The sequence below is a fragment of the Schistocerca gregaria genome, chromosome 3 (assembly GCF_023897955.1).
Source record: "Schistocerca gregaria isolate iqSchGreg1 chromosome 3, iqSchGreg1.2, whole genome shotgun sequence".
Taxonomy (NCBI): Eukaryota; Metazoa; Arthropoda; class Insecta; order Orthoptera; family Acrididae; genus Schistocerca; species Schistocerca gregaria.
In genome coordinates, this window is record NC_064922.1 from 110,236,244 (window position 1) to 110,248,300 (window position 12,057).

General features: G+C 38.5%; 1 protein-coding gene across 1 annotated transcript in view; it reads right to left on the reverse strand.

Moving 5' to 3' along the window:
- The window catches only part of LOC126355271 (gamma-glutamyl hydrolase B-like), a 126,578-nt gene that overhangs the window by 25,794 nt on the left and 88,727 nt on the right, over positions 1 to 12,057 (reverse strand). The window contains exon 5 of the mRNA XM_050005559.1: positions 1,445 to 1,648. Within this exon, the coding sequence (XP_049861516.1) occupies positions 1,445 to 1,648 (204 nt within the window). The remainder of the gene's footprint in view (positions 1 to 1,444; positions 1,649 to 12,057) is intronic.

A 12,057-nucleotide genomic window follows, 5' to 3' on the forward strand; every position in this document is an offset into this window, starting at 1 on the left:
TGCACTACATTTTCAGAAACTGAGCTCCTGGTGAAATTGGTGGGAAGAATAAAAAGATTTTCTGAAGTTGTACACATTTTCCACTATCAGCTGGAACTGTTTATGATGGAACTGAACAAGTATGAGAACTTTACTACCAAGTATTTTGGTTAAGCCAAGGGCCAGGCTATTATTGAATTTATGAAGGAAAAAGAAAAATAGAAATTAAAATCAGAACATCTGTAATGGTTTGCATTCTTCACATTTTTTATGAATTCAGGTGCAAGTTGCCCACAGAAAGATGTTGCAAGATGAGAAACAACTTATTTCTGGTTTGATGGAGATGCATTTAAAAAGAAAATCATATTGTGGAAGGGACAAAGTCTGACAAAAAACACTGTCCATTACTCTAAGCTCACTGGCATTAAAGAAAACGTGAGGTTTGAAAAATTCATTATGGCCTTGAATTAATGGATATTTTCATAAACATTTTGAGGACACTGCTAATCTTACATCTGTTTTTGAGCTGTTTTCAAGACCTTTTGTAGTTTCAGTTGCAAACATCTCAGTGCATGTGCAGGTGGGAGTGATTGATCTCCACTGTAATTTCCATTTAAAAGACAAATTCTTTGACATTGAAACTGTCTGGGAAATCTACATTGTTTGCCTCAGGAAGACTTTCCATCACTCCATAATGAAATTGCAAATGTGATCAAATATTTCAATCAACATATATGTGTGAAAGGCATTTTTTGGTTATGAAACTAAATAAGTCATGATTATATAATTTGAAAGAGAAAAATCTGTGAAATTATTTGCACCTGTCTGTATGCTAAGTCTGTAGCAGACAAAAATTATATTATGTCTCCAGCTGGTCAAAAGTAATTAAATAATTCTGAAAATTTGTTTTGTTTGTAATTTACATCGCTGAGAAATGTGAAAGGTAAAACTAAGTCATATCAGTATGACTGCATCGTCATTTAAATGTGATGCATTTGCAGTTTCCTCCTCTTTGCTCTCCTGATGCTCAGACAAGTTTGCAGCTGGACTAAGTGCTGTGGCACTCATGCCAGTGCAAGGCTTGTGCCAAATTCTTGGTTGTCCCTGCCATACGGCAATTAATGATGGGCTTCTATGTACTTAGATAAGCTTCTATTTTATGTGTGTGGCATTCTCACTGGAATTCAAATGGGGATGTCACATAACAGAAGAACTTGAAGCATCTGAAGAAGATGAGTGAGTTGGTCATCAAAATATTGTGAATAGAATGGAGATGGCAGCTCAACCCAACACCCAACAGCACACTTTCAGTCGAGTACACAGAGGTAATCTGAGATGTCACATGTATACAGCAGAAAATCAGTATACCAATAAGAAGACAGTATAATACAAAATTACAGATAACACAGAAGCAATAGCTGTATTTTGTTTCTGCATTGTAGTGAGAACTGAGCAATTCCTGTACCTGGACATAAGTTGAGTGGCATCGCCAGGTTAGAGGCCCAACAGTCAGCTCGTAGCTCACGTCGCCCAGCTGAAACATGTGCCAATAGCTCCATTCCAAGACATGTCCCCCACAGTGGGAAGTAGTCACCCTGTCTATTCATCTCTTTGGCTACTTCATATATGTGTGCTCCAGCCTCTCCATAGCCACCAGGCCGGTCGAAATCTGTGACAAACAAAGATAGGACACTGAATATGGTCATATCAAATAGTTGAGAGTTTTTCCTCATCCTACAATAACATCTGTGCCTGAATAGTTCATATAATAATTGTTAATGTATATGTTCTCTCTTCTTCCAATTTTTATTTACCTCTGCTCAGTCTGTTCAGAAACAATACAAACCTCTGAAACACTAACAGTCTGCTTCATGAGTTTCTCATGAATACATTTACTAGCAGGCCATATAGGTAAATAATGTATTGTTTTAGCCTCAGCATTTTCCACAAAAACTCTAATTTACAGGACAGAAGTCATAGTACAATCACAGAAAAATTAGTGACACCAAAAACTTACACATGTCAACACTTTGCAAAACTACTAAACTTATGTTTTGGTTTTTTCTTTACATCTAGAGAAAACAACAAAGTAACAAGAAATTTTAAAATAAATGGGATATTATACCTCTGATGTGTCACAGATTTTAATATTGTCTCAAACCACAATATACACCGAGATGACAAAAGTCATGGACTACCTACTAATATTGTGCTGGACCTACTTTTCCGTGGCATATTGCAGAAACTTGATGTTGGATGGACACAACAACTCACTGGAAGTCAACTGCAGAAATATTGAGCCAAGCTGCCTCCATAGCTGTCCATAATAAGCAAAAGTGTTGCCAGTGCAAGATTTTGTACACAAACTGACCTCTCAATTATATCTCATAAATGTTTGGTGGGAGTCATATCAGATAATCTGGGTGGCCAAACCATTTTCTTGAATTGTCCAGAATGGCCCAGTGACATGGCGCATTGTCATCCATAAAAATTCCATTACTGTTTGGGAACATGAAGTCCATGAATGGTTGCAAATGGCCTCCAAGTAGCCGAACATAGCCATTTCCAGTCAATGATCACTTCAGTCCATTTAAACACAGCCCACACCATTTATGGAGCCACCACTAACTTGTACAATGTATTGTTGATAACTTGGGTCCATGGCTTTTTGGGGTTTGCACCACACTTGAACCCTACTATCACTTCTTACCAACTGAAATTGGGGTTCATCTGACCAGACCACAGTTTTTCTGTAATCTGGGGTCCAACCAATATGGTCTTGAGCCCAGGAGAGGCACTGTAGGTGATGTTGTGCTGTTAGCAAAGGAACTTTCATTGGTTATCTGCTGCCATAGCCTATTAATGCCAAATTTCATCACACTTTTCTAATGGATACATTCATCGTATGTCCCACATTGATTTATGGTGTTATTTCACTCTGTGTTGCTTGTCTATTAACACTGACAACTCTACACAAGCACTTCTGCTCTCGGTTGTTAGCTGAAGGCCATTGGTCACTGCATTGTCTATGGTGACAGGTAATGCCTGAGATATGATATTCTCAGCACATCTTGTCACTGTGGATACTGGAATATTGAATTCCGTAACAATTTCTGAAATTGAATGTCCCATGCCTCTAGCTCCATCTACCATTCCATGTTCAAAGCCTATTAATTCCTACCATGTGTGCTTAATCATGTCAGAAACCTTTAAATGTGAATCACCTGAGTACAAATGATAGCTCCGCCAGTGCACGGCACCTTTTACCTTATGTATGTGATACTGTTGTCATCTGACCATGACTTTTATCATCTCAGAGTAAGGTGGGAACCAGTAACACTGCAAGCAATACTTTGACATCCACTTTGGATGGAGTGATGTTCAACCATTCCCCTACTACTCTGTCACAACAATTGGCCAGTAAGCATTGCTGGAAGGAATCAGTAAACCAGATTGGTTAACATGTTATTTGAATTGAATACAAGTGGTGTTCTTACACTGGCGTAACAGTGCACATATTGCATGTGAACCATGAGTCTGACATAAACTTGTTCAGTGGAAAACCTGGGATGGAATAACAACAACATGACTTATAATAAATTGTTCACTTGCATGTAAGGGGATTATCTAGTCTGTGGATTATTCATGCCTGTTCCATGTAAACTGAAAACAGACTATTTCCTGATGTCAATTGGCAAGCAAGTGTCAATGAAGCAAGTTAAAAGAAATTTGTAAAAGATATGACAGAGAAAAGAAAGAAACATCTGTTGAGATTAAAACAAAAATTGATATTTATTCAAGATTTGAGAAGGGGGAAACCATTGCAAAACTTAGTGTTAATTACAGTATTGGAATGCAGACTGTTCGGGACATTAAAAAGAATAAGCAGAAAATATAGAATTTTGTCAGGAAATGTAATTCGGTTATAGTTGTGGAGCATCCACATGAAAAATTATCAAGAGCTCTACATTTGATGAATAAAAAGAGCAAAAGCTGACATTGTTTCAGGTGTGACGGGTGCTAAGAAACATAATTTTTTCATGAAGCTATAGGGACAATTTAATGCCTCACCTGAATGGAGTAGATTCAAACAATATCTTGCGATTCAGGAATGTACTGTGGAAGGAGAGTGGTTTAGTTCAAACATTGCAGCAGCTGATTCCTTGTGAGAAGAGATTCAAAAATTTGTGGAAGAAACGAATTTGACACTGGACCAAACGTAAAAATGTGGTCTGTACTGGAAATGTCTCTCAACCAGAACCCTTTCTTTTAAGAGCAAAGTTCTTGCTCCTGTCTCTAAAGGACACAATGCAATTTTCTGCACTGCTAATGCTTCTGGCAATCATAAAGAGAAATTACTAGTGAAAAAAAGGGCAAGCAGCATTTGGGGATATTACCGCTAAGGATCTGTTGGTGCATTGTTAAAACCAAAAAGGAGCATGGATGGATAGTGAAAATTCCAAAACTGGTATCACACACATTTTGTACTACATGTTCAGCAATTTCTAGAAGGGAAAGGATTGCCTCAGAAGGCTGTTCTGTTGCTTGACAATGCCCCTCCACATCTCAATCAGAGGATTCTCATATCTGATGATCGTCTCATTGTAACTAAATTTTTATCTCCTAATGTGGCTACCATTATGCAGCCAACGGACCAAGGTGTGACTGCCTCAGTAAAATGGTGTTGCCAGGCTGATCTACTGAGAATGCTAGTTGTTGAGGATGATTCAGTGGCATTCTGGAAGATGTTGTCAATTCTAGATACCATAAAGCGATTTCTAATGCCTGAAAGGAATTCCAGCCACATACATTAGTTCTATATACCTTCCAGATAGAGAAGAAAGTGGTTTTCAAGGTTTCAGCGGTGAAGAAAGAACAACTGCACAAATAATGAATCTGGTAAGAGGTGTAAATGGTTTTGAAGATGTCGATGAAGAAAATTTAAATGAGTGAAGACTGACACATGTGAACTCAGTACATGAGTGATGCTGCAATTGTGGACCCGGCTGCATGAAAGTGTGGATCCTGCTGCACAAGAAAACAACAGTGAATGTGAAAGTGAGGATGAAGATAGTGACCCAGTCAGTCACTGTATCACATAGTAATGTGTTGATGCTCTTCTAGATTATATGGACCACAAGGGGTTTCAGTACAGGGACATTATTGTTTCAAGAAAAATTTGAAATGCCATGCAAAAGAAATGTCAACTCCTGTCAAAAGCAGACCTACACCACAGAATATGTTAAGAAATAAAAATAGCTCTCCAGTACCTCTGCACAGAACTTGTATAAATTTTGCACAACAAATACACGTTTGAAAATGTCTCGATTATTCAAGTTTTTTATTATTTGTGCATTTTCTCCCCCACATTACCCCAAATAATCAGGAGTGTAAATGCACAGTGCACACACACACACACACACACACACACACACACACACACACACACACACACACACACACGGACACTGATATTTCTTGGCACTGTGGCTCCACTGAGCTGAGAAGCAATCTCGGCTGCTGTGGGTGGCAAGTGTTCAAATCAGGTTTGGAGGGGAGAGGGGAGAGGATAGGATAACAGGGTAGGGGCGAGGAAAGATGCTGTAGTGCTGCCCGTGGGACTGCAAATGTGTGGCTGAGACAAGATGGTGGGCCGCTAACTGCAGCCTCAGGATAGCTATGCTGAGAGAAAGTGCATCAAAAGGAAAAGGACAATGCAGTTAATATGGGAGGATAGAAGTTGTGTGTAAGGCTGATATGGGAGCAGGAAGGGGATGGGGGACAGAGATACTGAAGGTTGAGGTCAGGGGGTTATGTGAACAAAGGTTATTTTGTTATTTTGCAGGAAGAGTTCTCACCTATCCAATTTATAGAAGCTTTCCTGGGCTGTACAGGTGAGAACACTCTCTGCAACATGATTTCATTAGATCCATATTGTGTATATAAGGACAGATGCAAAATAGATAAGGTGATGGGAAACTGTTTCTGTGCCAGAGTAGTGTCTTCAGAGTTAACACACAATCAACTATGTGGCCACTGCTGTCTCCTGGCTGGACCTATGAGATGGGAAGTAAAGGACGGAGTAAACAATACAGAAAGACATACAGTGAGACAGGAAGACAGAATTGAGAAATGAATGATAACATTCTGCGGCACTGTCTGACATTGGCTTGATTAAAATATCATTTTATTTTTGCCTACGTTACTGTGCAGCTTCATCAGTGTAGCCATTTTGAAATAATTGTCATATTATATGCTAAGCATGTTTTTTTAAAGACAAATATACAAATTATGAGACAGAAATTGAAAACACTTGAACCTGGAAGAATATTTTGAGTATTCTTATAGCTTCAAGCATTTCTAAAATTTAACTCATAATTTGCAGGTTTCCTCTAAAAATCGTTCTTAGCTTTCAGTATGGCAATAATTTGAAAATGGCTACACCAGAAAAAGGCATAGTAATGAATGCAAAACAAAATTATAATTTAATCCAACCAATGGTAAGCTGTGCTACAGAATTATCATCACGATTGTTTGTAGTAACTGTGAACATTGTCACAACACAGGACAGAGTGCATCGATCATGATACTGCATGATACTGTAAGACCATTTGGTTGTGGTATGGTAATTTTAACATCACTGATTACATAATATATCAACAAAATAATCAAATTTTTGAAAATTTTAGTCAGTTGGATAGATAAAAATCTATTCACCAAGTGGCAGCAGGAGAACACACACATATAAAAAAGCTGTTATGTATACACCACTTTGGTTTAGAGATATTGATGGCATCTTTGCCATATGGACTCATGGAGGGGCTGACTTGTAAAAATTCCTGGAATCTCTAAATACATTCTCCCAACTAAATTTCACATGGTCATATGCCAAATCCCACGTCATTTTCCTTGATGCTGATCTCATCCTCACCAGAGGCCAGTTACACACATCTGTCCACATTAAACCCACTAACAAACAACAGTACATGTATTTTGAGAGTTGTCATCCTTTTGTGTCAAACATTCCCTCCCACAAGCCTTGGCATTTGAGGAAAACATATTTGTTCAGGTGCAGTCCCTTTACAGTAATACATCACCATTGTCAGCTCAGCCTCCACTGGATGTAATTACCCCACCAGACTGGTTCAAAAACAGATTTCCCATCATCACATCCAGTCTGGTAATACTGATCCCTTCAAAAAATGACTTACGAGTACATCACTAGTCACTAATTACTACTCCTACAAGGCCGAGACTTCCTGCCCCAAAATAAGGCCCATCCTGTCTCAGATTTTGACCACCACACCTAGAATAGCTTTTTATTGCCCTCCCAATTTCTGCAGTATACTTATCAGACCCTATACTCCTTATGCATTCTTCTCCCTGCCCTATGGCTCCTACCCCTGTGGCTGTCCCCAAACGCGTATGCACCCTCCTACCATCATCCATACCAGCACTGTAACTGGCAAAATATATAGGGTCAAAGGGAGAGCCACTTGTTAAATGACACGTCATACACCAGCTGTTATGTAAACACTATTCGGCCTTTTACATCCGCATGACTACCATCAAGCTATCAGCTAGGATGAATGGGCACAGACAGAGGATGTATACCAGCAACACACAATATCCTTTTGCAGAGCAGGCACTACAATATGACAGTCATGACCTTGATGCCTGTTTCACCACACATGCCATATGGATTCTTCTCCCAGACACCAGTATCTCAGAACTCTGTAGGTGGGAACTGGTGCTACAACAGGTACTTGGTTCTCACCATCCACCTAGCCTTAATTTTCAGTAATTTCTTCAATTTCTGCATTTATTTCTTCACTCCATTTCAGTTTTCTAAATTTTTCATTTTCTGACTTGTCTATTTTTTTGCCCCCCCCCCCCCCCCACTTCTATCACATACAATGCACTTAGCTTTTCATTCTTATTAACCGATGCACAGTATTTTAGCAGTAATCTCTGTCTTGCATATTACCTACATTCCACCTTTAGGCTCTCAAGTTTTCAAATGTTGGCCAGTGCAGTCCCCAAATCAAGTCTTTCCTTTTCATCCCATCTGGTAAATCCCCCCTGACCTGGGATTCAGGGTGGCTTTTTCCAAACCCCAACCTCCTTCCTAAATCTTTCCAGTCCTTTTACTTCACCCCTCATCCTTTCCATTCTGCCAGAAAAAGGAGAAGCCAGTGGCTCCAAAAGCTTGCATATGTACTTGTAATACCTTCTTTATATGTGTTTTCCTGTCACCACTCGGTGAGTAGATTTTTTACCTATCCAACTGATTACATAATATGAAGTATCAACATTGGAAATTTCAACATAGACAATCAGAACTGGCTGCTTACATTTATATAATGTAATGGTTTAAACAAACAGGCATGCCTGACAAGTTTACCATTTCTTACCCATTATTGGACTTTGTAAGGTGAAATATTTTATTTCGATAAATGGTTTAATTGTTGCACGATATGTTGAGTGATGTTGATTATCATCATCATCATCATCACCACCACTAGAATTGTCATTTTGATATTTGTATTCAGTGTGGTTGTCCTCCAAAAGTTTTGGATATTTAGAGATACATTTCATGGATATGTGTTACAAACATGGAGGTTCAATGAAATAAAAATAAATATCACAAATTAGAACAAGATATTTAAGTGAGAGGACATTGAAGTTGGGTAAATGTTTCATGGATTTTTAGCTACACCGTTTCTCTATATAAGCTCAAGCTCTGTCTCCATAGTAAGGAGTTACCTGTAGACCATGTGATCAAATGATGACAACAGGAAAACTCATTGAAAGCTTGAGATTACATACAAATCTGGTATGGCAGGAAATCTGTGACACATTCCAAGAACGATGCCATGAACACTTGCAGTGTTTATCACCTTCCATGTGATGTAGGGGTATAATTTTTAGCAAAGTGCCTTTGTTAAGGTGATTGTAGCACTTAAAAATCAATCATTGAACCAATGACTTACAGAAAAACCTTTGACCCAGTTACACATTATCAACTTCTTTGAAAATTTTTAGAGAAAAATTAGTCAATATATTGTTCTAAATAGGGATACAGTTTCAGAAGTGTAAGTAATATTCAGTGCACTTCAAGATGCTTCAAGACTGACAGCTGACACTCAGTACAAGAAAATATAACACAATGTACATGAATAAATGAGGAGATATCATACTGTTTAAGCTCACCATAGTATAGGAACCAGTCAGCTGTGTCCCAACAACACTGACATCAATTTGGCATGCAATGTCCTATACTGACAACTCTTCCTGCTGTTAAGTGGTAACATGTACATGGTATAAGCTGGAAATGACACTTTGAGGCATGTTGGCTGGTGGAATGCAGGACACTAGCTGCACTGCCCAATACATGACCAGAGACCTGGAATGCTCTACTGAACTGAACAGAGACTGCGGATTTACTTTCAGCTCCATTACACAGGCAGCTGCACATATCAATTTCCTGTCACAAAAGTGTATTGAGAGGTCTCTCATCAAGGAAACAAAATATGGAAGTCATGAGGGTGGTACAAAATTGGTTTTAGGCTCTTTAGTTGTGGGAAAATCAAATGCGAGAATGAGATCACTAGCAGTATCATTTATTATTAAAAAAACTGGTTATAAAATGTTTGTCATAATGATCCTTCAGGATTTTTAGGCACTGGCATGCCATTAACTAGTCAAACGGATGGAAGGGATTGAAATGACTCAGATAAGAGCTGCATAATTTGGCAAGGGGTTCTTTATCCAGCACACGAGTACTACTGAAATTATCAATGCTTCCCAAAGGCAGACAATGATAGAAAGATGTTAATCTTTACTGAAAGGCTTCTTAATAAATTTCAAGAAGCAGACACTCCAAAATTACTCAATAAACTCATTATATTTCTCATAACAATAGGAAAATTCACTCCATAAAAATATGAAATTATGAGACAGAGTTACTCACTAGTATTTCACTTTAGCAAAAGAAAAGATTTAGTACTGCTGATAGGCACATTTAAAAGAATATGACACTAGCCTGCTTTCTGAATCCGTTAGTTGGTTTCTCAATAAGGACAAAGGGCCAGGTTGGGGAAAGTTAAAAATAAAGTGTAGATCAGTCAGACAACAAGAAGACTTTCCATTCTAACCTTCTCCAACCTATCCCTCTCTCCTTCCTGTTTAAGAAACTAAATGTTCCAAAAGCTAGGAGGTGTCATGTCCTTTTAAATATGTTTATCAGAAGACATTTCCTGAAAGTAAATAATGGCCAGCAATTCAGTCTTATAATTTAACTGTCATTTTCCATAAGACTCTTATAGTATGTCCATGAAAGTAATATTAAATAAATTGAAGGTTATTTGGAGATAAAGTAACAGTCTTTTGGAAGCATCAGGTGAAAATTAAGGCAGGGGGAGGGCAAACGAAACTAGGAATATCATATAATTCACACTATGAAAAACAGATCTCACCTGCTCCTTATTATAGAACACTTTCTCATGCTGGTGACCAGAAGATCACCAAGACAGCCTATTTTTCTCATGTGCACACATTATCTGTTATGGAATCATTACTTAAGGGATCAATTCTCTCACTCATCATTACCCAGAAAAGAATCAATGGTAGGGCAAGTCTACCAACTCTTTTGCAGCTAAGCACATTAGATAATGTTGAGAGAAATATTAACTGGATGCTGGTACTGTAGTAAAGGAGAACAATGTAACTGTGTCTGGTCATTACGGATTAGATCAAGATTACTTGATACTGCTTGTTAAAGGCCAGAATTTTGAGTAATGTTAGTTTTCTGTCTTTATTTCCTCTATGGAGAACGTCACATTGAATATCATAAGAATGACATTTGTCCAGAGTATGTTTAGCAAAAGTGGAATCTTCCTTTTTTAGTCTCCGACATCTTTCATGCTCAGTCAGTCTAGCACAGAGCTGTCCGATATACATGTCCAGCAATATGGCATGTGGCCACGAAGAAACTAGCCCACAATAGCCCAGACGCAGCAGTAAGTGGTGCCTGTCTGTTAATCTATTAGTTGTCTTCTTCCATGCCTCTTCCATGCCTCTTCCCTACTGTGGGTTTCTCCACAAGTGACTCATGTGTGTGCCAGATTGGCCACACAGGTGATGTGCGGTGGTGTCCTCACCCACAGTCACTCGCTTTCTTTGCTTCAGTTCAGAAAATCAGTCAGACTCAGTCTATGCTGTTGCAGTGGTTGGGCACTGCTTAATAGTTAGCTCCCAAGGTCACATATTTCCCACTGTTCACATATGTCTGATTAAAGGTATGTAAATATGCATTTGTTTAAAATTCAGGAACAAAGTTTAATTAATTAACATACTAGCTCCAAAAGTGACATATGCGTGTGGTGCAACGTGGGTGGGTGTATGTGTGACTGTGTGTGTATGTCATTATATTGGGGTCATGTTGCTCTTGAGGTCTACAATCGAAAGACTGGTTTGATGCAGCTCTCCTTGCATCTATATCATGTGCAAGCCTCTTTATCTCCAAGTAACTACTGCATCCTACATCCTTCTCAATCTGTTACTGTATTCATTTCTTGGTGCCCTCTAAAAATTTTAAACCCATCCCTATACTACCCTCCAGTACTAAATTGGTGAACCCTTGATGTCTCAGAGTGTGTCCTATCAACTGGATCCCTTCTTCTAGTCAGATTGTGCCACAAACTTCCTCACTCTCCAATTCTACTGAGTATCTCTTCATTAATTCCATGATCTATCTAACTAATCTTCAGCATTGTTCTGGAGCACCACACTTTAAAAGCTTCTATTCTCTTCTTGTCTAAACTATTTATTGTCCATGTTTCACTTCCATACAAGGCTACACTCCATACAAATACTTTCAGAAAAGATTTCCTGCCAGTTAAGTCTATACTTGATGTTCACAAATTTCTCTTCTTTAGAAATGCTTTTATTGCCACTGCCAGTCTACATTTTATATCCTCTCTTCTTCAACCTTCATTATTATCTTGTTGCCCAAATAACACATCTCATCTACTACTTTATGTGTCTTATTTCCTAAACTAATTCCCTCAGAATCAC